This window comes from Nymphaea colorata, chromosome 6, assembly GCF_008831285.2.
Source record: "Nymphaea colorata isolate Beijing-Zhang1983 chromosome 6, ASM883128v2, whole genome shotgun sequence".
NCBI classification, from domain to species: domain Eukaryota; kingdom Viridiplantae; phylum Streptophyta; class Magnoliopsida; order Nymphaeales; family Nymphaeaceae; genus Nymphaea; species Nymphaea colorata.
Window position 1 is genome coordinate 20,746,560 of NC_045143.1, and position 27,773 is coordinate 20,774,332.

Consider the following 27,773-nt stretch of genomic DNA (forward strand, 5'->3'; position numbering starts at 1 on the left):
CCAGGAGAGGAATCAAACATCCTCCTTAGGATATCTGGATCTGAACAGGACACCTTTGATGAAGCTTGGAGCCGATTAAATTTGATCTCTCACTCTCCTCTTATTTGCTATTGAAAAAAATTGGTCGATGGAAAGAAAGATTAAGTAATAAAAAAAACCAACATATAGCGTGTTCAGTAAAGTTGGCAGCCTCCACATTAGACATGCTTCAATACATGCATCTGCTCAGCTCAACTTTCACACCATCTGCACAAAATTCTTCACTCTCATATTTGTCGTCTCGATGGCAACTTCTCTTCATTTGATAATATTACAAAGACTTTTGGTTATTGCTAAAACCTCAAACACCACGCTCATAGAATTACTGTAGACGCCACAGAGCAGAATAGGTCGCTTCTGTATGCCTATACAACAGAACTGAAATAGTTGCAGATGCTAGGATATAAAATAGCATTGATACATGTGACAAATGCAAGTAGAAAATACTTACATTAAACACTTTCTCCAATATCACTCTGAGCTTTCACAACCACTATGTTAAGCGAGCCCCCAGTACTCAACAATCAGCCTGTAGGCCCTAGAGGAGACGTTAGCACCTGAATTCCCATTAGTTGGCCATTTTTTGATAAATCATGCACGAAAATGGAGTTTGTTCTCTGTACCTCATCATAGAATAAAAATCCATGCACAACCAATCACCTTTGGCTCCATGATTGATTGGGTCGGGTGTCTCTAAATGTAGGAGTACCGGTTGATGCTGCAGGAGATGGTGTAGAAGCTGTGAATTGTACACCTGACATGGAGAGAGGTGGCAGATTTGCAGGATGCCCCTGTCCTGCACTAGGAGCAAAACGTGATGGACTAGCTGAGACGCTGGATGGCCAGTTAGTTGTCTGACAATGTGCAACTGTTGTATAGCCCACCCTGTTCGTGTGGGCCATCTGCATTAAAAACAGAATTACATTAGATCAGATAGATCTTGTTAATGGATATATCCATAGGCATTGATGCATGCTTGAAGATGCTGAAAGTTCATTAACTAAGTTCAAGTAAATATATATATATATATAGAGTATCCTAACCATTTACATGGAATAGGAAGCAAATTACCATGATATCTTCAAACTTTTATGTGAAAAAAGAAAATGATAGATCAAGGACCTTTTTTAAACCAGATAACAGGAAAGGACCCGGAAGAGATTCCGAAGCCTACCACAACCTCTCATCTGGTCAGCGTACTTTATGAATGTTGGAGCATAACCAGTTGGAAACAAATAAGGGTATCCGCTGCCATAAGATACCAGCTGGCTGTACTCTTTGATGGATAGGGAGCTCAAGAGTTTTGCCAATTGGGGGGCTGCCAATATACAGACTGTGATGGAGAGATTGCTCCTATCCCTAGAGACCATCTGCCCATCAACTCAAGGAAGTAAAACCTTGAATGTTCTCTATCACCTTTATTACGGTGTGGCCCATTTCATGGGGATCATGTTTAACATGCATATTTACCAACAGATAAAACTTAAAAAGATCAACAAGACGAGACAGACAAGTACATGGTAGGATAACTGCCTCTGACGTCAATCAAATAACTGGTGAGAAGACAAAAAATGAAAAGAAAAAAAGGGAAAAAAATTAGAAGATACACAAGGTGAAGTTGTGAATCTTTGCAACCAATGCTCCAGATCACAAAAATGGGAAACACTTAGGTTTGAACAAATAAAAAGTTTGCCTTACTGAAAAATTCTGGCAAACCACAGTTAATGTTTTATAATGTCAATGGCTTAATGTATTAATTTCACTTTCTACAATTCTTGAGTAGCAAAGAAATCAAGTCTCAGCAAATTGTGGGCAATAAGGCCAAGTTTCATAACCTCTGTTTTTTCCCTCAAAAACCAGATTTGTTGAGTTATCTCCTTAACGTTTCGTTATTTTATTTCACTGCTGACCCTTGCACTTATTTTGCTATGTTCAACTCTATGTATTCTTCTTTTTGTAGAGTAAATCAAATGAAGAAGAGATTTCACAAATTGGTAAGATCAAGAAAAATAAAGAAAAGTATAGAAAAAATCAAGAAAAATGTATCCCATACAAAATACTCATCACATCATTCATAAGCCATAATATATTAACAACACATTTCAAAATGAACAATCAGATATTCATAATAACAGAAAAAGCATCCATCATAAATTTAAAGTGTGTTAGATTACATTACAAGTTCACAACATATAATATATCATGATTATCATCAACCAAGGTCCCATCGTCCCCATGGGGCCATAAGCAAACCTTCTCCACCAACAAGTTTTCCCCTAAATTAGCGATTTATTGCTTAAATTGATGACTTCTCTAGAAAACTGGCAAACTTCCCCATTCCACAACTCTTAGACATGTTTAGGAGAAGGGAGGGAGGGGTTCATAAAAAAAAACATGAAAATTCATTTTATCACTGTAGCGTACAATACGGGGAAGCATTTGGTTATGGGAGTACTGCCATATATATATATATATAAACTTCCGTCATAAAGGCCAAATTTCGCATAAGTCATAAACAAGTAAAAATCAAGATATAGAAAAAAAGATAAAAAGCACGAACAATACGGTATGTGAAAAATAATAAGTGTCAGAATATAATAAGGGTATGATGTGATAAATTTAGTCGGGTCCCAACGCTACCAACCCATTTTACTCAGCCACACTATATAAAGCTTGTATTATTGAGGGAGTTAATGAGAAGGATTAGGGTTTCGTAATTGGGTTGTTTGTCTAGCAGTCTATTTGTCTTCCCTCCCCTTTATTATGCCTGTTTTTGGATAACCTTCATTACAACATTAACATACAGATTATAGCATTAATAACATTCAAAAGATATAACAAACCATTAAAAAAATAAGAAATTGTGTATATATGAGTTAAAAGAAAAAGAAAAGAAAGCCTACACAAAAGACTAGGCCAACTTTGAGTAAGTTTGAAAATGGACGAGTACGGTCATCGGTATGTTGACCATACCCATCACTACCTATGTTGTCAAGGTGCCCGGGTGCCAGGCAGAGCCTAGCGCCTAGGCGGGCCTAGCCTAGGCGAACCTAGGCAAAAAAGGAGACCAATTTTTTTTTTTTAGTTATGTTAATATTACTAATACTTGAAATGTGGAGAATCGAGAGTACTAATATAACAAACATAAACAACTTAAACAATAAAAAACTAATTGTTGACTTCATTGAATATGCAAAATCAATAGAAGAAGTTTAACACTACTCATTAAATGTAATCTAATACAAGCAACAAAAAAACTGAATCTAATCTCTAGAAGAAGGAATGTAAATCTGTAGAAGGCTTTAATCCATCTATACTTAAAGAAAGGCATAATATAATAAAAAAGACTAATAGTGCACAATAATATACATATAAGTACATAACAGTAACAATACATATAAGTACATAACCATGCCAACGTATACATACAACGGGTATCATAATATTACATATTATACAACAAGCTAACAATATATACATAACAGACTGTACATAACAATATATACATATAACATGTATTACAATATATATAATATATATAACAGGAATAACAAGTATTACAATACAATTTAATAGGTGAATGTGAGCAGAAGGTAGCACTAACAAAGGAATTTCTACAAAGACACTTTGTTACCAAGGGTCTTGGCTAGCTACGGTATTTTCTTGGCATTGAAGTTGAAAGGAAGTATGTTCTTAATAATTTACAGAACACAGGATGCTAGGAGCTAAATTTGCAACTCTTCCTATGAACCCACAACTACATCTATATGATGATAACTCCAAAGAGATAGCTTCATGATCCTACAGATCGTTGATTGGTAAGTTTCTTTATGTGACAGTGACTTGGCCAGACATTAGCTTTGTTGTGGAAAAACTAAGTCAATTCATGAAAAGACCAAAAAAGCCACATTGAGATGCAACTAAGATGATTGTCACTGGCAAAAAAGCCAATTCAAGTATTTAAAGTCCTCCTCTAGCAAAGGCCTTTTCTTCAAAAAAGGTACATTTCTTGATGTTGAAGCTTATAGTGATGCATATTATGCAGGCTCAGTTGATCACAAGAAGTATACCACGAGGTTTTGTGTGTTTGTGGAAGGAAATCTTATATCTTGGAGAAGTGAGAAACAAAATGTTGTTGCTAGGTCCAATGCGGAGTCGGAGTATCGCGCTATGGCTCAAACTGCTGCTGAAATGACTTGGTCCTTGAGAGCCTTGGTATTTCTACTTCTACACCTATGAAAATATATTGTGATAACTGCATTACCACCTACATCGCAAATAATCTCGTATTTCATGAGAGGACAAAACACATAGAAGCAGATTGTCATTACATCTATGACATGGTTCAAGGGAGAATCATCTTGACCATACATGTAGCCTTAGAAGATCAAGCAGCTGATATCTTTACTAAAGCTTTGCCTATTGCGGAGTTTTCTAGATGTTGTGACAAGATGAGCATGATTAACATCTATGTCAGCTTGAGGGGGAGTGCTGTATAACATTTATGTTAGGTGGTGTTTTGAATATTTAGTAGTTTTAAGAACATCTCTTTATTAATATTTGTTTTAGTCTTGGACTTATTTTGTAATGTGTTGGTTTCACCCTAATTCTCTTTTAACATGAGATTAGGGCAAATTCATGAGTATCGAATTGGTTTCTCTCTCTCTCTCTCTCTCTCTCTCTCTCTCTCTATCGACCTCTTCACTTCTCCCTTCTGGTCTCACGCAACAGTAACAATACAAATATCTATATGACATAAGTACGTAACATAACCAGATTAATGTATACATATAATAGACATGAGGCATCACAATACTATTTAACAGACCAAGTGACTAACTGTACATACTATATACATATAACAGTATACATATAACAACATAGTCAACATTACAATACATAAAGAAATATGTAATCAATACAAAATAAAGTACGTAACAATATGTACTCAATTAAGAAACTTTAATTGAAAAGGAATGTGACTTTTCACTTTCCCATGGACTAAGCATGTTGGCGCCTAGGCTCAGCGTGTTGGCACCTAGGTGAGCCTAGGGGCCAACACAGATATCGTTGCCTAAGTGGTGGACTTAAGCGATGGGTGTGGACTCAAGTTTAGTCCACGCCTAGGCGAGGCCTTAACAACATAAATCACTACCTAGTATGACTTTTGACTGTATCCTAATCGTACCAAAGGCCGTACTGGTTTTGTATGAGTATGTTCCATTTGGGTAGTGCCTATGTGACATAAGAAAGCGGCGCACTAGTGGATCATGGCAGCAATCAGTAGTGAGGTAAGTACTTACTACCTATTTTTCTGTTTTTGACAATGCCACAAATATCGTTCTCGGGGAAATCTTTGCGAGGTTTTTCTTGGGTATTTTTTGGTGAATTGGTTCTTCTCGAGTAAATCTCAAGAAAACCTCAACAATTTTTTAAAAATTTAAAAAACAATAACATTCATAAAGAACCTTAAAATTTTTTAAAAAATTAAAAATATCAAAATATTAGGAAAAATCGGGATAAAATGGTGAGATTTTCATTTTCGGTGAGATTTTCAAAATCTCATGATTTTTTCCCATTTCTTTCGTTTTATTTTATTTTCTCGTAAATACAATGAGATTTTTGGAAAATCTCGTGATATGACACTGGTTTTGTAAGGGTCTATGGATTCATTTCTCCCCTTTGATTGAGTTTCATTGTTGCTGTTGTTGTTGCTTTTTGTATTTTTAGCTAGTGATTTTTGCAGTGCAGTTCAGTATTTGCTATTTTTGACCTGCATATGCATATCAAAAACAGAGATTTGAACCATTTAACTTGCTGTAATTCTTCTCTATCACAACACCTTACTATATTTTTCGTTCAACGATGGCAGCATAGCACATTTCTCTCATAAGCAGCAGAGGAAAAAAAATACTAATCATTTTTCTGTATCGACATCTATCATTTTTTTGTAAAAGTCAATGAACCATTTACAAAATATACTTTTGCATATAGTCTGGATTCCTACATGTTTTTGTCTTTAGAAAATCTATGCTCATCCATGAGATTTAGAAGGAAATCATGAGATAATTTCCGTAATTTAGAGGAAAAACTAAACAAGCCATCTTCAAATTTCAAAGTGCTTTCACATGTGAAGTTCTCAAGCAGTTCCATGGCAAACTGAATCAGGAATCAGCAGTTGTCATTTCATGACATTCTTAACTAGCCAATAGGACTCGGCTAGTCAAATACAACATTTCTTACTTGGACTGACTCGAACCAAGTAGTGCCAAATACTCCCAAATAGTCTTTTTAGAATACAGCAAGTATCGAAGCTGTGAGGTCATCTATTTTAAGCATTCATTATTGATAAAATATACTTCAATGGCTTCCATAGTTGACCTCATTGTCATAGAAAACGTGTATTAGTCGACAAAAAACGCGTTAAATACGCAAAAAAAGTCAGCCAAATTAAACGGCAATTAGACCCATATTTTTTATTTTAAACTACCACAAATTTTTATTTTTTAAGCGCGAGGTCTGTTTTTTAAACAATGGCACTGCTTGTAATATTGAAGAAAAGTTGGTTCTTTTTAAACTTGACCTTCCCTTTTAATGGTTAAAGGTACTTTTAGGTAGAAAAGAGAGATTAGGTTAAAATAAAAAATAGTTCAGGTGAAAGGGGTTTTGAATTTTGAAGTTGAGAGGGGAGTCACTGGATGGACGAAAGCTGAGATGGGTCGACAATGGAGGCGGACCGTGAGAATTTGAAGCTTGCAACCTGCGAGCATCGACAAGAGTCACCGGACTGAAGGTAAATTGTTGTTGGACGTTAGCTAGGTTGAACCATTGAAGGCTTGAATCCTGCAAGCAGACACAGCCATAGGAGTCGTCGGACAGAAGGTAGGTTCTTCCTCTAATAAGTAATAACTAATATGCTGTTGTATATTCTACAAATATTTTTATTATGTTCAAGTTTCAAAACTTTATGTTCATCACTTCAACGGTTCGTCTCTTCATTTTTAATCACGTTTTGTTGTGTTCATTGATGGTTACTGTTTTATTCATCCAATACCTAATATGCTGCTCTATATTTCATCGTGCTCTCTTATTTTGATCTTATAGTCTGTTTGCTGGTTTTAAATCTTATATACTGCTGTATATTTCATCTTGCTCACTTTTATGCAATGTGGGACATAAGCTAGCTTGTTATAAATTTATAATCTGTTTGCTGGTCAGGATTTGTTTGAGGTTTTAAAATTTAAATCTTCTATGCAAGCCGTATAGGCTTTCAGCTGCAGCTGTATACGTTATGATCTGTTTGAGCCTTTGAGGTTTTAAAATTTTAATCTTATATGTTGCTGGGACATAAGCTACCTCTGTTTTATTATGTTAGAATCGTGCAGTAACAAGCTGTAACAGCTAGGAAAAATAATTGTGCAGTAACAGGCTCTGCAGACTGTTAGTTTTCATTTTTCTAATTTTAATCTTTGCTTAACTAGTCATTTTTCAATGTTTTTTTATTTATCATTCATTTATTTTTATATAATTTTCAAAAATTTTTATTAAATTTTTTATAATTTGACGAGATTTTCTCGAGATATACAACTTTGTCGTATTATACCCGTACACGATATATGTGACAATAGTTGCCCTAAATGCTAGGTTGACCAAATAGAAAAGAGTTAACCTGTTACCAACATTCTGGCTCTTACCTGACCTGTACAGAAATCAAACCAGTAGACCAGATTTACACTACTGAAACAAAACTACTTCTCTAGCAACTTTGTAGCTTAAACAAGAGTCAGATAGGCAGGTTATCGAAAAGAGTCTCTGACAGTGACCAGACAAATAAAAAATGGCCTCACATGGAATCTAAGTCACATGGGTACTGCAGTAAAGTCCACGTACCCGTGTCGCCGTACCCGTACCCAAAATGGGTACTTTGACACTTGGGTACCTATAGATCCAAACTGCTTACTTTCTATGTTATTTATTTGTTTATGTTGATGTATATTCTTTATTTTGATACATATTTTCTAAGTATTTCTTATTGTTTATATATATATACGGCCGTACCCCCGCACCCAAGTTTTTTGAAAATGGTCAGTACCCGTACCCGTACCCGTACCTATGTGACATAGCATGGAATATGCTACTATGGTAAATTAAGACATGCATGTAGCATTTTCACATGGTAAAACCATAAAATATCTCAAGCCATCCATAGAACAGAAACTGTGACATTCATAAAGTTGCATTGAGAAGGCATCATCAGCTTGAGAGCCGGTAGACACTTCATGATGCATCATGGCTATATCGTAAAGTATCCTATGAGGAAGGTTTTTGATATGCTGTTCATGCATCTACAAATTCAGAGTTCACAAACTTACCACATTACTTTGTGTAGAATCATATGTAGGTCTTGCAAGGGGAGAAACTGCTGAAGGAGAGGTAGCGGGTGCTTGATACATGCTGCGCATGTGAGGATTAGAAGCATCTTCCAATTCTCCTTCCAAATCACCAGTAGAATTTATATCACATCCCGGTCTATGCACAGGTTGCCTCATTACAGTTCCAGCCATGGTTGAAACTTCAAATTGTGCCAAACCAGGCACCTGGATTTGTGATGCTTGCATGCTATGGCGCCTCTTTATTTCCTCTTCTGCATTTAGGATCTATTTAAAGTTTAAACATAGGACCAGTCAACAATTAGCCCCTTTGGATAGCTTGAAAGCAATTCAAAACATAACATGCACTTACAGGAAGACAACAGGAGAAAGCAAACCAGATTGAGGTGACATAATAGGGGAAACAAAAATCCTAGACAAGGGGTTGGTACTTGGTACGGCAATCTACTCAATTCACTACAGAGGAACAAGCGGTCACACACATGCAGACCTGTACACCAAAAAAAGAAAAGGTATGACAGTAAAAATAAACAAAAATCTTACTTGGAGTTCACATTATTATACAGACCATGTTGCTCTGTAGCTCTAAGAGCAGTCTAGGAGCATGTAAATCATGCTGCCACTGCAGCATCAAGTAGTGGCAAAGAGAATTCAAGGACATTTTTCAAAGGTAAGGCACAAAAGCAAGAAAATTACTTCACAGTGATTTCAAAGAAAAATCCTTGTTTTTATCCTTTTGGCAATTGTTCTGTGTAGGCGCCTTCTGTATAGGAAACAACTGAACAAATGTTTGTGCTCTAAGCAAAAAAAAAAACATTATCCAGACACCTTTCCTCAGTAGGTTATTTCATGGCATTCCAACAGGATGCAGCAGAAAAACTATCCAGGCCTGAAGTTCTGCAAAGAGGTCAGTCACAAGTAGGTATTTGTGTCTCTATTTAGGGGATCCGTCCTTGTAAAACAACAATTTATTAAATCCTGAATTGGTAAAGGCGTAATGTTTCTAACTTTCTAATGGTCAGGCTTCCTTTTGCTGACAACTGGCAAAAGAGGAAATTAATGTTAGAATTTATGTAAATATTATGTATTTACCTATGATACATATTTGCAACTACATGCATATATATGTATATGTATATGTATGTATATATATATTTTGGTATATATGTTATGGGTATAGGTTAAAGCATATTTTGCTGTTTCCTGTCTTTTTTACTTTCTTTTTTTTTTCTGGTCTAAGTCAGATTTACCTTTTGACCATGGTTGGACTAACATTGGAGCTTAGCCAACTCACTTTTGGTGTGTATGCAAAGGGATTATTCCCTCTTCGTTTCTTATTATTTTCAAAGCATATTTATGTGAACTGTGAATTTATTTTTATGTTTTTGTGGTGCCTTTGTGCAGCAGTTATGAAAAGCCATTATAGGCTTTATGAGAGTCATTATTTCTTAAGTGATTAATCCTTTGTTCTTGACCGTTTTGAGCCTGATTAGTGTAAATTTAACACGTGTCAGTTTAGTTGTTAAAATAGCAAGTAGTCGGTCCCCACTGGTTGCCAAATAGGGCTAGGTGCTGGTCAGCCGGTTAACCCTTAACTCCAAGTCAGCTGGAACCATTTAACGGACTAAGGGTGGGGGTTCTTAGAAGGATGGTCTTATGAGGAAAAAAAAGGAGAGGCAATCTGAGGCTATGAGCAAAAAAAGACAAGGTGAAAAAATTAGTACAACAAGGGGACTGTATTTGCCTCCTTGTTAAGTTTATTTAAGTCAATCAACTTGGACCGACTCAAACTAATAAGTCCCTACTAGTTTTTTAGGGCTTTGACCAACCTGAGTCCAACTTTCAACTTTTGACAACCAAGGGTATCAAAGCTCAGTCTGTTCCGCACTTGAAGAGTCAATTCTTGCATTGAAGTGTGTGCCATTTGCAGAACTTGCAATGATTGAAGGCAGATTGTTTTAAAGGATTTTTTGAACTTTTGTTTTTCTTCCAAGAGTACAAATCCATCCACATGGCTCTCCAAATTATTCCAACAACTTCAACTTTATTCTTGTCTTCAGGCTTGATGGAAGCAATTACAGTGTATGTGTGGACATTTGAAAACCTATGTCAAAAGCTAAGGCTTGTGGAGTTCAAATTGAAATTTGTAATGAATGAGAAGAGTTTAAATCGAGAAAGATAGATTTTTATCCTTTTGCAGTGAATGAGGCCGAGTTTAAGCAAGGATTCCTCTTCTGTTTCTCCTTGTTCCTCCAACTATTCAGGAGACTCTTGACAAACATACAAAAAAAAAAAAAAAGACATGATATGAACAAGAGCGTGGATAATGTGTTTGCCATATCATATAAAAAATTGGAGAGGACAAGACACCTGCAGCATCTAAACCAAAAAACTATATCAAACGTTATAGTCGACCACATTTTAATAATAACTGCAGTCTGCAATAAACATCAGAATGAAAGAGATTCAAGGCAGTATATCACTTTCGTCATGAACCCGGACACATCAACCTTCAATGTCTTAAGTTTATCAAAAGATGTTACACATAATGAAAAGAAAGTAGTTATAAACTTATAAATTCATCAACCAATTAAGAAGAAGGATTACTCCATTTGGTCAATGTCCTTGAATCAACTTGTAGAGGCTTTCAACCTTGGCTTAAAGGATCAATTTTGGGAGCAACCATCTCAGCTACATCAGCTCCTGGAATATGAATTCTTGATTTGGATTTTGGAGCCTCACTTCACATAACCTGAATATATTTTATCTGAAACAAACTCTTGTGTATCTTTTGTCTCAACCATGGATAAAAGCATAAGAAATTTTGAAAAATGATTCTAGAAAGAACAAACAATTTATGTACCAAGAAACAGATATATTCCTAAACTGAACTTAAGCTTTCTTTTTCCTTTTTTCTCTCTCAAATTCCGGAACATGGATACCATGTTGTATGCTCATCGCATAAGTGGTTTAGGTGTAAGATCACAGGTCTAAGAAATTGATTGAGAAAGGATTTAGAAAGAGAAGACCTCTAATATATGGATTTTTTATGCTTACCAAGAAATTCATTTTAAAATATTATCCACACACTGAAAATATCAATTTTTGGCACCATATATTAACCCGTTCGAATGTAACCAAGTTATTTTTCTTGCCTCCTCGTCTCCTACAAAAGATTTTCGTAAGGATCAAATTTGAATGTAACAATTACATGTTTGAGAAAATCGAAAGCATTGCTCTAGAAAAGAAACTTTCTTATCCAAGTTGTCTTTCGTTCATTTGGAATTTTGGGTCTTTCTCCAATTATGTCTAAACTGTAACGGTAGGATCGTTTATTAAGTTTTTTTTTGTTTATGATTACAGTCAATTTCTAGAATATATTTTCCAAGCTCAAATTAGAAATGTTTGCTTTCTTCAAAAACTTTCATAGTATAGTTAAGCAATTGACTTGCATCCAATATAAAGATTTGGATAACCGATTCAAGGGGAGGATATTCATTTGTAAATTTTTCTCTTTTATTTTACTTATTTTCTTGCTAGCATGAATTATCATGGAAAATGATAAACATGAATTGACCAATGAAGATAATTTGGAATCTCATGACTCATATTCAGGAATAAACATCCAATGATCCTATTGTCTACATTAAAGGAATAGAGTGCTACCTTTAGAGAATCAATATCAACATAGAAATCAACCTTTAGAAATTCAAAATGTTTGAAGATCAAAGAGTCTCCTTTTTGGAACAAAGATACAAGCTGATGGTAGAGTGCGTACAGAAAATCTGATCCCATATGGACAACTTGTTGGATCACTTATGTATCTTAGTAAGACTAAGCCTAATATATTGTTGAAATTAGAAAGTTTATATTTAAGTGTGGTAGTTTTCTGATTATTTAAAAGTTAAGAGTCTTCTTTAGTCATTTATATCTTTATGTGTCTCTCTTGTGTAAAGACTCTAGCCGACCCCTATTTGTAAGAATCTTCACATAAACATGTCTCTCCGTCTGAAAATCTGATAGATTGAGAATAGAGAAGAAAGAGTAAAAGAGTGAAAGAGAGGACGATGGAGGAAAGGAAGAACAGTCGGCCAAACACAGCCCCTGCGTTCCTTAATCTTTCATTAAAACGTAACCCTAATTAGGTTACAACAGATTTGTACATAAAAATATAAAATATTACAAGGAAGCCACCGCTTAGTGACCTTAGGCGTGTGGATATAAAGAGAATGGATCGGGTCTGAATAGACCCAATCCCCATACGCTAACAGCCCCCCTCAAGTTGTGCATTAGATTTGATCATGCACAACTTGTTCTTCAAATCCCAAAAATGCTGCCCTGTGAGACCTTTGGTAAAAAGATCAGTTATCTGTGCATGTGTGGATATATAAGTAGGCAAGATCTCGGCTTCTTCAACTTTTTGACGAATGAAGTGTTGATCAACCTTTATATGCTTGGTACGATTATGCAAAATGGGATTGAAAGCAATTTTTATTGCACTCTGATTGTCACATAGTAATGATGATCGAGCAATAGGGAGATTGAGCTCTCCAAGTAAATGACGTAACCATGATGCTTTAGCCGTCCCTGCAGCCATTGCTCTATACTCTGCCTCAGTGCTAGATCGTGCAACAGCACGCTGCTTTTTACTGCTCCAACAAATGAGATTAGAATCAAGGAAGAGACAGAAACCTGAAACTGATCGTCGGTCATCGGGATCGCCTGCCCAGTCTGCATCAGTATATGTATATATGTTGTGTCCAAGAGAAACATTTGGACATTTCGTGTAGACTAGTCCATCGCCAAGAGTAGCTTTGAGATACCGTAGGATCCGCTTAGAGGCATCCATATGACCTTCAGTGGGTGCATGCATGAAAGAGATTGATTTATAGCATATACTATGTCTAGGCGAGTAAAAGTAAGGTATTGTAACATACCAACAATGCTGCGATAGAATGTAGGATTGGAATATGCAGCAGTTCCATCAGATGCAATCAATTTAGTATTCAGAACACTGGGGGTAGTGATGGGTTTGCAGTTAATCATACCTGCCATGTCCAAAACATCAAGAGTATACTTGTGCTGGGTAAGAGTTAAACTTTCATTTGTCCTGTCAAGTTCAACACCCAAAAAATATCGTAGTTCGCCCAGATCCTTCATCTTGAATTCTTGCTTCAACATACCTTTAACATAAGATATATGTGAAGGAGAATTCCCAATTATAACAATATCATCAACATAGATAAGTAACCAGGTGGTAGCTTCTCCAGTATGATAGATAAACAAAGAATGATCGAGAGAGCTTCGGAGAAAACCAACTTGTTGTATATGATGAGAAAAACGATCAAACCATGATCTAGAAGCTTGCTTCAACCCATATAAAGACTTGTGTAATTTGCAAACCCATTTTTGAGGATCATGAGTAGTATAGCCGGGAGGTTGCTCCATGTATACCTCTTCCTTAAGAATTCCATGAAGAAAGACATTTTTGACGTCTAACTGATAAAGAGGCCATCCATATGAGACTGCAAGAGAAATAAACACATGGATTGTTCCCATCTTGATGACTGGACTAAATGTTTCATCATAATCTTCCCCATATTGCTGAGTGAAACCGCGCGCAACAAGTCGTGCTTTATGCCGATCAATGCCACCATCTGGCTTATATTTCAGTTTATAAACTCATTTGGATCCCACAACATTCTTATCAGCTGGACGAGGGACAATCTGCCAAGTCTGACATTCATGCAAGGCTGCCATTTTCTCATTCATAGCTTCAACCCAACATTTTTCCTTACTCGCATGAAGATAAGATTTTGGTTCCACCTTTTTGCTGACTTCTGTCATGAATAGCTGAAAATCCAAAGAAAAGTTGTTATAGCTCACCCATCTATCAATAGGATGTCGCACGCGTTGTGATTTGCGTGGAGCTGCAGTAGGAACTGATCGCCTAGAATACACCAGGCCTGAGAACCGATTATGCATAGGTGGACCACTGGGCTGAGAAGATGAAGGCATACTGTCCAAGGAAGTAGTGTTGTTCAAGGAACTACTTACAACTGTCTCGGGCTCATTAACATCTTACACCTTGTGCTCAGTTAACATTTCTGCTCCTTGTCTTAAGATTTCAGCATGTAGCCAAGTATCATAAACCTCATTTTTGTCCTTGAGTGTCACAAGAGGAGCCTTGGGATCCTGTAACCTGCTTTCATCAAAAACAACATGCCGTGAAATATGTACACGCCCAGTTTTAGGGTTGTAACACCTATAACCCTTGTAGTTATCTGCATACCCAATAAATCTGCACAAAATAGCACGATCTTGAAATTTGTTTCATAAGGAAACATCAACATGCACATAGCACACACATCCAAAAACACGCAATTCTTCATAACTTGGCTGATATTGATGTAATAGAAAAAATGGTGATTTTCCATCAAGCAAGGCCAATGGCAGTCGGTTTATAACATGGACAGTCGTGTGAAAAGCCTCGGTCCATAATGTCATGGGTAAGTTTGTGTCATGCATCATGTTGAGCGCTCTTTCAACAATATGCCTATGTTTTCTTTCAGCAATTCCATTTTGCTGAGGTGTATGTGGACATGAGATTTGTCTAGTGATCCCATTATCTAGCAGGTACTCAGTAAATTCATTAGAAATAAATTCACCACCACCATCACACTGAAAATGCACAATATTACTAGAATATTTATTTCGAACCAAGGCATGAAATTGAGTAAACAAGCGGAAAACTTCAGATTTGTGTTTCATGAAATGGATCCAAGTATAGCGGGAATATGAATCAATAAAAATGACATAGTATCTACTCCCAGAAGAAGAAGGAATTGGAGCAGGCCCCCAAACATCGGAATATATAGTATAAAAAACCTTTGAAGCTCTTTTATTGATTAATTGAAAAGGAAGAGCATGGCTCTTACAGATATGACAACTCGAGGACATGCTGGACTCATTAACTGAACTCAGACTGGACTTATCTAAGAGCCCGTCTGCAACAAGACTTCAAACAAAAGATTGACTACAATGAGCTAATCGACCATGCCAAATGGATGGCTTATTATACTCTGCGACATTGACTTCACTATGACTTGGAAGACATGAATCTGAGATGTGAGGTGTTGACAACTTTGGAGCTTCTTCAAGGACATACATATTTCCTTTGCGAGTGCCCTCAGCGAATGTCTTCTTGGTTCGAGCATCCTTGACATAAACAGAAGATAGCGTGAATTCAACAGAAGAGTGAGTATCATCTATAAGTTTGGACACTGAGATAATATTCTTCTTGACACTTGGAACGACAAGGATATTCTTTAATGGAATGGAAGAAGAGCCCATAGATATTTGTGCATTTCCAACGTGTGATATTGTGTGATGGGAACCATCTCCCGTGACAACTAAACCTTGATCTAAATAAGGGAAAACACTAGAGAGATTACCTGTGTCACCAGTAACATAGGCTGCTGCTCCAGAGTCCACATACCACTCTCCTTGCTCATTTTGCTTCAAGTGGAGCTTAGATAAGGCTGTCATGAGAAGTTGATGCACGTCTGCTGAAACATTTGATGTCGGATTTGAGCCAGATGATGATGAAACTGACCCTGCGGCTGCCTTGTTTTCACGCCTGACTTGATTATGTTTGTTCTGAGGATTGTGCCAACATTCTGATTTTACATGTCCTTTCTTGTTGCAATAGAAGCAAGTTGGAACCCTTCTAGATGTGGCAGACGTAGCATTCATGCCTGGTGGTATCGGAAGAATCCCTCTTCCCATTCCTGTCTGAGAAGTCCAAGGACGAGTGCGATTCCCTTGCAGTGCATGCGTCCCTGTGATCAATACATTGTGGCTGTTGCAAGGGATTAAATTCTGCCGCTGAACACAACTAGCTTTGTATTGAAATAGCTTAGCTTTCAGATCTTCAAAAGATGGAAGGACAGGTAGGACTTCCAAGGCTGTGCAAAAAATGTCAAACTCTGTTCCCAGGCCACTCAAGGCTTGTTGCACCTTGTCCTTATCGCTGATGGGATGTCCAATGGCTGCAAGCTGATCACTTACATTTTTTATTTCATTCAAGTATTCCAAAACTGTACGCGTCCCACGCTTTATATCCTGAAATTGCCTCCTTAATTGCAGAAATCGTGCTTCAAATACTTGAGAATATGTTGTGGCAAGGGTAGTCCACAACTCCAGGGCTGTCAAATCATCATCAATGCTTCCTAATACCTCCTCTGACAAGGTAGAAGTAATATACGCAACAAGGGACTGATCGTGAGCCAGCCAAAGTTCATATTCAGGATTGTTTTCAGTAAGAGTCTCATACTCAATTCGAACTTCACTCCCAGCCGAAGCCCCAGCAGCTTCATCTCCCACCACGGTCTTCTTCACTTCACGGATAATATACTTTGGAGGTGCTGGAGTAGTCCCATCGACATGCCCATAGAGTTTATGGCTTTTAATAAATGGAACAATTTGACGTTTCCAAGTCAAATAGTTACTATGATTCAGTTTTTGAGAAATAAGTTGGGAGAGAAAGCTAGAGGATAGAAGAGAAGGAGTCGGCTGATCCATGATTGTAAAGATATGATTAGGGCAGACGACGTGAGGCAAAAATTAGGGCAGCAACAGAAATTAGGGCAAGTCGATTTAGGGAAATCGATTAGGGTAAATCACGCAGGATTAGGGCACAAAACTGAAAAGAGGGATATCCACGCCAAAAAAATGGTATTTAGGGCAGATTAGTACTAATCACATCAAACTGAAATCACTCACCGGAGGACGATGTAACCTGGCTCTGATACCATGTAAGAATCTTCACATAAACATGTCTCTCCGTCTAAAAATCTGATAGATTGAGAATAGAGAAGAAAGAGTAAAAGAGTGAAAGAGAGGACGATGGAGGAAAGGAAGAACAGTCGGCCAAACACAGCCCCTGCGTTCCTTAATCTTTCATTAAAACGTAACCCTAATTAGGTTACAACAGATTTGTACATAAAAATATAAAATATTACAAGGAAGCCACCGCTTAGTGACCTTAGGCGTGTGGATATAAAGAGAATGGATCGGGTCTGAATAGACCCGATCCCCATACGCTAACACTATTCTCTCTTTAAGTAAGGGATTAGGGTTAGCAATGAAGAAATGATAGTTTATTCTCACACTCTCTCTCTCTCTCTCTCCCTCTTGTGCTCTTGTGTTCCCTCTCTTTTCTCCATCTTTTACAACATGGTATCAGAGCCGGATATCTCCATCCTTCTCCGGTGACGGTTGACGTGATTTTCCGGCGACCTCTTCTCCTATTCTATCTCTTCCTATTTCTTTCCTTTTCTTTCTCTACCCTTCCTTTCTCTCTTCTCTTTGCTGATCGAGAAATAGTGGACAGCTACGTCACACGGATACGGCAGATTGGGTTGAGTACCGGCGTCGACACGGGGATCCCGACACGGCGATACGGCTGGATACGTTTTGGATCGGGTCTGACCCAGACCGATCCGAACCACTTTTATAATCCGTTCTAACCTCGATTTCTTTTACGTCTTCTGTTTTAGTTTGAGGTGCATTCCATCTCATCCACCGAATTCTGTCTCCCTCCACCAGAACCCTCAACCCGCAGCCTAGAGGGAAAACCTAGAGAGAAAAGAACAAATAAATTAAGAAATAAAGATTCGAAATAAAAAAAACTCACCATTTCATGGCTCAGGACCCATCCTGCTACCATGGCGGGTCACCAGCCGGTCAGCTGCATCATACTTACCACGTCGCCGGCCTTGGAGCCGCTGGTGGCATGCTGGCCTCCGGAGAAGAAGGATCGTGGAGGTCGCGATTTGGGAGAGAAGGATGAGTGAAGAGAGAAAGAAACGAAGGGTGAAAATGAGGGTTTCGAGCGAAAGGGGCCTTTTATAGCTTTCATTTGAACAAATTTCAAAATGGCCCTAAATTTTGTGTTATTTAAACAAAAACGGTTATAATTTTAAATTGTTTGCAAACTCATCGTAACCTCATTTTCTATCAACATTATTTTATAAATATATTTAAAAATTAAATTGTTTTAATATTTTAAAATAAAAGTGGGTTTTTCTTTGGCTGTGGCTCTGAGGACAGACAAAGTATGGACAAAGAAAGAGGGGCGTTAGTCTTTTTATTATAAATTTCATGTTTATTTATTTCATTATCATTTTTTATTTTTTAAATATAATATTCGCCGTGTCCACGTATCCTAAACTTTTGAAATTACCGTGTCTGCGTACCCGTACCCATATCCATAGGACACCCATACCCATATCCGTGTGACATAGGTGGACAGCGTGGAAGGGGAACCTAATCACACGTGAGAGGTATGTGTGATTAGGTCCCTAACATGGATGTAGTGCAGCATAAGCAACTACGTGGAAGTTGCGGGTGGGAGTTGCTGTGGAACAGTTTTTTTTCCTGATCTGGTACGTGACTGCAAAGGGTTGTATCAGAAGTTTTCTTTTTTTTGGTTGCTGCTGTTGAAGAAGAAGTTCAGGCCAGATCACATTGGACGTTGCTGTGTGGGAGACGACAAGATCAGTTCTAAAATGTGGATCATATCAGATCTGATAAAAATATATATATATATATCAATTTCTGGACATCGATACATTGAAGCTGTGGACATCAACAGAAATTTATATGCACAGTGGTGAGGGAGCCTACATTGGTTAATGCCTTAAGGACGTTTCTCTCTCAAGACCGTCGGCTATAACATGAACATTTGGGGACCTACACAATCTATTGGTACTTCCTTTCGACTCTCTCACGTCTGATTTTCTAGTGCAGACTTCTGTGAGCAAGTCTGCTCACATCTTGGGCAGATTCGTTTGCTCAAGCTAGGGTTTCTTAAAAACCTAGGTCGATGCATTCTTGAAGTCATGCGGAGGAAACCAATGTCGTGCAGGCAAGTCTGGTTTTTTTTTTGGTAGAAGTCGTGGAATGATGCACAACACTGTTTTCTTATGTCGCTGAAGTCTGAGGTTACGTTGGAAGTTCTGCAATCTGAAAATAAGTTTTTGTTGGGTGTCGTTAAGTCTGTGCACAATTTATGATATTACTACTTACGTTTGACTTTGAAAAAGTATACATATACTTAGAAGATGTTGACATAATCATTGCTGTGACATTAGTGGCATGTGGCAGTGGTGCTGCGCGTGATATTGTTGATTTCCACTTTGCTGGACAGCCCCTTGACGTGCGACAGTGGTGCTGCGATTGCGAGTGATAGTGTTGAATTCTTTGTTGTTGATCAGCCCCTTACCTGACTAATTAATTATAAGTTGGACGTTCTTTTGTGTGTTCAAACTGCTACAAAATTGTTTTGGTGCTCCCTTCTGTGTTTATTATGGCTGAGATTATCAAACCAGATGGTGATAATGATTATAAAGGAATTGGGAATCCTTTCTTTTTTGGATCTACAGTCACAGTTAGCATTGACAGATCTGAGTATGAGCAGTTTTTGGCACACAAAGCCTCACAAGCTTCAACTTCCACTACTTTGATTGATCGAGCTCTCTCTACGGGTACATCCACGCTTGATTCAAGTATCTCTTGGATTATTGACTCAGGAGCATTGAGACATTTCTCCAGTAGACCTGGTTTGTTCACCATGTAGCATAGATTTTCTCAGCCACGTCATGTTAAAATTGCAGATGGCAAAATGTCACCTATATTGGGTTATGGAGATGTGAAGCTTTCTCAGTCTATGACCATTCCACATGTCTTATACGCTCCTGAGTTTCCCTCCAATTTGCTCTTTGTTAAACAGTTGACTACTGATTTACACTGTCGCATTATTTTTTACCCTGGTGCATGCTCATTTCAGGACTCACAAACTGGGAAGACTATTGGTGGTGGCTATGAAAAAGGGGGCGTCTACATCCTGTCGGTCCCTGTGGGTCTTGCTGCTACCTCTTCTACATCAGATTCTACACCCTTTCAGTGGCATCTCAGGCTCGGTCATCCTTCGGGGTCCAAGCTTCGTTCCATCCTACCTCACTTTTCAGTCCCAGAGTCATTTCAGTGTCAGGCCTGTCAACTTGGCAAGCATACTCGTAGTAGTTTTCCTTCGAATCTTAGTCCATCAAGTCAAGGGTTGTTTGATCTTCTTCATGTTGATGTGTGGGGTCCTAGCAGGGTTGCTAGCCGATCTAAGTTTAGGTATTTTCTGGTTGTTGTTGATGATTACTCTTGAGTTAGTTGAGTATTTCTTTTGAAAGAAATGTCTGAAGTAGTACCTATTCTTAAAAACTTGATTACTGAAATAAAAACTCAGTTTGGTTCTCTGGTTAAGTGTATTCGCACTGATAATGCTCTTGAGTTCAAATCATCTACCTTAATGACCTTTTATGCTGAAAATGGTATCTCTCCCAAATTTACATGTCCTCACACCTCACAACAGAATGGAGTTGCCGAACGAAAACATAGACAACTTCTAACTGTTGCTCCTACCCTAATGCTTCATAATCATGTACCTACATACTTATGGGGTCATGCCATACTCACAGACAAATTGTTTACTATCATCCTCCATTGACAACAAAGTACCGATTAAACTTGTTTATCCCAATCGAAACTTATTTTCTATTGCACCAAAAGTATTTGGCTGTACTTGTTTTGTTCACATCCTTGGGCCTAAACGTGATAAACTTGCTGCTCAAGCCATTAAGTGTGTGTTCATTGGCTATCCTCGAAACCAAAAAGGGTACAAGTGCTTTGATCCGGTAACTCACAAAGAGTATATCAGTGCGGATGTCACTTTCTTCGAGTCTCAGTCCTACTTTAGTCCTACTTCTGTGTCATTTGAGATGCCATGTCCTATTCCTCTACCTATTCCTCCAGTCCCGTTGCAGTCTTTTCCCTCTCCTACTCCGACTATGAATAGATTCTAGGACCCTCCATTGGTATACACGCGTCGGCAGGATCCCTCTCATGGTCGACCATCAGAATCTTCTCAGGATGTGAACTCCATTGAAGTAAGTATACCTGACATTGATCCTTCTCAGGACTTGCCTATAGCCTTGCACAAAGGCAAGAGACAGTGTACTATGCATTCTATCTCACAATTTGTTTCCACTGACCACCTTGATGACAACTTACAGCAGTTTCTTCATGCTATGACAGTCCATACTGTACCGACTAGTCATCAACAAGCACTACTAGACTGTAAATGGCGAAAAGCCATGCAAGATGAGATGGATGCTCTCTTACAGCATGGTACCTAGGAATTGGTTGATCCTCCTTCAAATTGTGATATTGTTGGCTCTAAATGGGTCTTTACAGTCAAGTACCATTCAGATGGGCCTGTAGAGAGATATAAGGCTCGATTAGTGGCTAAGGGTTATACTCAGACATATGGAGTTGACTTCTTTGAGACTTTCTCTCCTGTGGCCAGGTTGGGTACTATTCAGCTCATTATCTCTGTTGTTGTACACTCTAATTGGCCTATGTATCAGCTGAACGTAAAGAATGTCTTTCTCTATGGTGATCTTCAAGAGACTGTATATATGCAGCAGCCCCCAGGGTTCGAGCGACAGGGGGAGTGTAGAAAAGTGTGTTGTCTCAAGAAGGCAATTTATGGACTTAAACAAAGTCTTAGGGTGTGGTTTCACAAATTATCTGAGGTCGTTTCACAGTGTGGATTTGAAAGATCTCCTTTGGACCATTCTCTATTCATCAAGAAGAGCTCCAAAGGTATAGTGGTTATGGTAGTTTATGTTGATGACATTATTCTGACAGGTAATTGTGATAAAGAAATTTTGGTCACAAAGACTTTCCTTCAGAAACACTTTGTCATGAAAGATCTTGGTCACTTGCGATATTTTCTTGGGATTGAGGTTGCACATAACAAAGAAGGTGTAGTGTTGTCTCAGAGGAAATATGTACTTGACCTACTGCAGGATACAGGGATGTTAGGAGCCAAGCCGGCTAATCTTCCTATGAATCCACGTCTTCATCTTCATGATGATCAATCGGACCTAGTGGATTCACGATCTTACAGGTCACTTATTGGCAAGCTTCTGTATGTCACTGTGACTAGACCAGACATTAGCTTTGTTGTTGGAAAACTAAGTTAGTTTATGAAAAAACCTAGAAAAGTCCATTGGGATGTTGCATTGATGGTTTTGAAATATCTAAAGTCATCTCCGGGCAGGGGCCTCTTTTTCAAGAAAGGGGAATCTCTAGAAATTGTTGCCTACAGTGATGCTGACTATGCAGGGTCTGTTGATGACAGAAAATCCACCACAGGCTTCTGTATCTTTGTTGGGGGCAACCTAATATCATGGAGAAGCAAGAAACAAAATGTAGTTTCGAGATCAAGTGCAGAATCTGAATATAGAGCAATGGCTCAAACGGCTACTGAGATGACTTGGGTTAAGTCTATGCTAACAAATATGAGTATTCAAGTTCCTCTTCCTATGAAAATGTACTGTGATAACAAGGCTGCCACTTACATTGCAAATAATCCAGTATTTCATAAGAGAACAAAGCACATAGAGGTCGATTGTCATTATATTCGGGATCTTATACAAGGAGGTGTTGTGTCTATAGTTCATGTAGCTTCTGAAGATCAGGCGGCAGATATGTTTACTAAGGCTCTTTCCATTGGTGATTTCTCTAGATGTTGTAACAAGCTGAGCATGATTGATATCTATGCTCCAGCTTGAGGGAGGGTGTTGAAATTATAAAGTTTATATTTAAGTGTGGTAGTTTTCTGATTATTTAAAAGTTAAGAGTCTTATTTAGTCATTTATATCTTTATGTGTCTCTCTTGTGTAAAGACTATAGCCAACCCCTATTCTCTCTTTAAGTAAGAGATTAGGGTTAGCAATGAAGAAATGATAGTTTATTCTCACTCTCTCTCTCTCTCTCTCTCTCCCTCTCGTGCCCTTGTGTTCCCTCTCTTTTCTCCATCTTTTACAACATATATCTCATGAATTTTGCGTGGCTATTCAATATCAACATGTTCCTACATCTACTTACATAGGTGTCGTTCTTTGCATCATCAGATATATCAAAACAACCTTAATCAAGAGCCTAGGTTACCATTTTATCTCCTAGTTCTCTGTTAGACTTAATTGTCTATACTAGTGCCAAACACTCCAAGTCTCCAACATCACAAAAGTTGCTGATATATTGGGTGCATAAAAGAACAACAGAAAGTATATTCATCATCCATGGGAAGCATAATACCGGAGAAGAGCTACTACAACCATGGATATCCTAAGGCACGAACAACTGATAAAAGATATGGGAATTGTGTTGAAGAGTGCTATATATATGGCACAAAATCACATCTTTTGTAAACATACTAAAACATATTAAGATGAATTGTCATTTCGTTTGAGAGTAGTACTTAAAGAATGTCATTGTTCTTTCTTATGTTACTTCCTAAATACCAATTGGCAGACTTCTTTACTAAGGTTTTGTTCTCTTCAAAGTTCATTTTTCCTTTTATCAAACTTTTTGGTCGTAGCACCATAAGTCTAAGGAAGGTTGCTAGAATTTAGGCCAATGCATATGCATTTACCTATATAATATATATATCAGCATACTTTTGTACATGTATGTGTACGTTGTTGTGCATATTAGATATATTATGAATAAAATGTGTTCTTTGAATTTTTTGCACCTTTTTATGTTTTCCATTCTTGGGTCAAATTTACATTTGGACCAGGGTTAGACTAACTGTTAGCTGGCTCCAACCAAGAAGAAACTGTTGGAGATTAGCCAATTGCTAGCCCTATTCACTTTTGGTGTATATGTGTGTGTGTGTGTATAGGGATTATTCCCTCTTTGTTTCTTATGTTTTTCTATTTATAGTATGTGAAGAAAATAATTTACTTTTGTAGTGTCTTTGTGTACTTGTTGTGAAAAGCCATCACAAGCTTGGTGAGTTATTATTGCTTGAGAAATAAATCTTTTGTTCTTAGCCTGTTCTGGCCCTGTTTGGTGTGAATATGCATAGCTAAGTCATCTAGTGCTGGAACACATGAAAAGTTATGATTTCATAATTTTTCCTTCTAAGTGACATTGAAGCCATAAATTTGAGTCCTGTACTTGGCATTATAGTCAACAGGTAGTCCGGCGAATGTAAGTTTCCCATTCTTTACTACTTAAACAACACACAGTAGAAGGGAATGACAATGAGGCCTGTTTAGAAGGATTTCAAAAGCAAAACAAAGTTACCTCTATCCAACTTCGACATGGACCATTCCTGAAAAAGCCTCAAATTTTGACAACAATTTGTAAGTGGGGTATCATATATTATCTAGCTAGTTGTTCATGGTCTCGAAACTGGACATTTACAACTTGGGCAATATTTTCTGTCATAGGGAGTCAGTTGAACCTTTCAATGGAAGCGATTCTCAAGGAAAAAGTATAAAAATATAAAAATACAGGTAATCCAGTTGCTCTTTCAGGGGAGAGAGAGGGAGAATATATAAGAATCACTGAATAATTGTAACCGTCTCTCTAACCTGCTTGAGCATTTGAACCAAATGATGCTTCTCCTTGTTCAAATTCTCCAATTTCTGTTCCAAGTCACTTTTTCTGCTCCCTCGATCACCAAGGGCATCAGGAGCCCTGCTCTCCTGCATCAACAAAAAAACTCACTCATAGGTTACGCTAATCAAATCCATGACTTGATATTTACAAAAGGAAGGAAACCAATGTATAAAGAGCACAAAATAATGACCAAATCACAAGAAAAAGTATCCAGCACTGAAGCAAAAGATGATGTTCTCCCAAGTTGGACAGTCAAAGCTTACATAGCTAGAAGCCAAGAATGAAACATTCAGGCCTTTCAGTTGACTAGGCAAGGGAAACCTAAAGGCTGCATGTAAGTTGTGTCTTTTCTCCAGATTTAGAGAACTACAAGTACTCATTTAGTGCCACAAAAAAAAAGACGTAACTATGGATAAAAACGAATCACATCTTGAAAACAAAAGATGTAAAAGGTTAATCAGTACAAAGCTAAAGGTTAGCTAAGATAACGAATAGATGCACATGTCATCCTTTATCCAGAACAGCCACTTTATATTTCTTCCATGTATACAACCAATTGCTGCAACGTGCGGTTCAATGATAAATGCCTTGGCAAAAGATTTTAGATGTACAACGTGCCGAATGTTTTATTTGAGGCTTCCAGCATAACTTATGCGATATTACTACAGTTGAGGACTAGTGATCTATCCGATGGAAAATGGCTGTGGCAAAAAAAAGCAACCTAGTCCAAGGCCAGTAAATGATCTTTCGGGATCAGTAACTCTCCCTTTACCCCCTCTCATTTCTACTCCAAAGACGCATCAGTTTACTCCAAATACACAATTCCCATGAAGTAAATACCAGAGCCCAAGCCATATGCATGTAGTTGCAGCGATCAACACAAAATATGCAAATAAAGGATCACGTTAAATAGTGCCTTAATAAACCATAAATAACCAGATGCCAATCTCTCTGCCACCTCTAGCATGCTTGGACAAATCCGATTCAAAATTCACAAGCTCCAACTCCTCGAACCATGCAAGAGATGCGATTATATTCACAACAACAAACGCGGGCTGATCAGTGTTCGATTTTTTGCTAACTCGAGAACGATCAGTGTTCGATTTTTTTGCTAACTCGAGAACGTTTTCACTACGGATGCAGCAGAAACAACTTCACAATGAAGAAAAAGGAGAAGGGGAAATGGGGGAAAAAATTTGGAAGCAAGTACCTGAACCGCCATTTCGGTCTTGTCTCCTGCCACAACAAGGTAATCTTTTCCACCACCGTTAACATCCTGCTCCTCTTTACCATGACCCATGAGCCTTGAACCTCCTCCTTCCGACACAGCAGCATCATCTTCTTGTCGGACGACATCCTTGGCATCAATCACCATATCAGCAGCCCCAGCTTCTTCTTCAGCTTTATCAACACCTCCACTACCTCCTCCTTCTGCAGTGCCTTTCTGCGGTTTATTTTCGGAAGATGTGGCATGAAGGGAATCTTGATTAGGGCAGGCCGATTCATTGGCTCGGGCGGGGGCGTCGAGGAGAGGAGGGGGTTCGGAGGAGGAAGCCATCAGGGTATGAAGGGCTCGGTCTCGCCTGGCCAGGAGGGCTCTGAATTGGCGGAGGGAGAGGCGGTGCTTGGGCATCACCCACATCCTAGGTGCTTCCGGCACCTTGTGGAGGTTCCCCCTGTAAAGCGATATAGCCACCATCTCTCGTCGCCCACCACCACAATTCTTCTCCGCCTCCGTCTATGCCCTCTTGCAGCCGGCCTGCTGGTTAATGGGTTCCGCCGGAAGAACCTGAAAGACTTGAATGGAACAAAAGATGAAGGGGGGAGAACGTCTCTAACGCTGCTCTAGCCGATTGCGCCAGACAATGGCGAGTGAGCCTTATGTTCTCTCTTTCACTTGCTTATCGAGAAGAGATCCCTGCTGGGCATCTCGATTATCGCAGAGGCCGGCGATGGTTAAGCCGTGGAATGGAGGGAGTTCGTTCTCGAGCCTTACGCGTCGATAGACATCGGCAATACAAGAAAGTTAGCTATGCTTTATCGCGAATATTTCAGAAGCCGATGGTACCTTTAACGAGAGATGGAGAGAATTCATTCTGAGCTTCACAGAAAATTCGATTTTAATCCCTCTCAGCAGCTACTCGCTCATTACCGGAGGCTTTGTGCTAACTTCGGAAGCGGTTCATACGTCATTCCATGGCGGTCAACAACCGCTCTTTTTGAAGTCTCTCTGTATGATCTATTCTCATGCCTACCCTTTTCCAAGTCCCTGAAAAATTTTGCGGGATTCGAAAAGCGTTGGCAGATATATATCAATAGCAGGTAGGAAGTGGATTGCATTAAAAAGAAAAGAGAAATTGTTTGCGGGGCACAGAGTCTTCCACATGGTTGCCCTTTCTCCTCGTTACCATATAATAGCACAAGCTAAATGCAGATGGTGTCATTTTGGTCGGAGTTGTCTTCTAATGATGCACATGGTTCTTGGACCAGGGATGCCAACCGATTGGATTTAAATCAAATATTTTCTTAGCCATATCTGTTTTTTAGGTATCTATATATTCATATTTGAATTTGGATTTGAATGCAAAAAAAAGAAAAGTTATATTGGAATTCGAATTCAGAATCTAGTTTCACAATATGATCTGAACCTGATTTTTACATTCATATCTGAATTTGAATCCAAATTCGGTAATTTTTAAAAATATAAGATAATTGGATATGTGATAATTTGTTTAAAAATAAATTTGATTTGAATCCATAGCCGAATCCGATTAGATACTTATGTATATCTGCATCCAAATCCGGATCCAC

The 27,773-nt window shown here is 38.3% G+C and overlaps 1 protein-coding gene across 8 annotated transcripts; it reads right to left on the minus strand.

The window, feature by feature from the left end:
- Positions 1 to 140: 140 nt before the first annotated feature.
- Positions 141 to 27,253, minus strand: LOC116255778 (uncharacterized). 8 transcript variants are annotated; one of them, XR_004172960.2, is made up of 6 exons: positions 26,173 to 27,253; positions 24,935 to 25,048; positions 8,412 to 8,696; positions 663 to 941; positions 491 to 568; positions 141 to 404 (listed from the first exon to the last, which is right to left on the minus strand). XR_004172960.2 is itself a non-coding variant. In XM_031631779.2 (5 exons), the coding sequence occupies exons 1-4, from the start codon at positions 26,659 to 26,661 to the stop codon at positions 696 to 698; spliced, it is 1,134 nt and encodes a 377-aa protein (XP_031487639.1). In that variant the 5' UTR covers positions 26,662 to 27,253; the 3' UTR covers positions 141 to 568; positions 663 to 695. The 8 variants fall into 8 exon arrangements, 4 of the variants coding, with proteins under 4 accessions (XP_031487639.1, XP_031487637.1, XP_031487638.1 ...); XR_004172958.2 differs by having other exon boundaries at positions 491 to 577; XR_004172959.2 differs by having other exon boundaries at positions 491 to 596.
- Between the last annotated feature and the right edge of the window lie 520 nt (positions 27,254 to 27,773).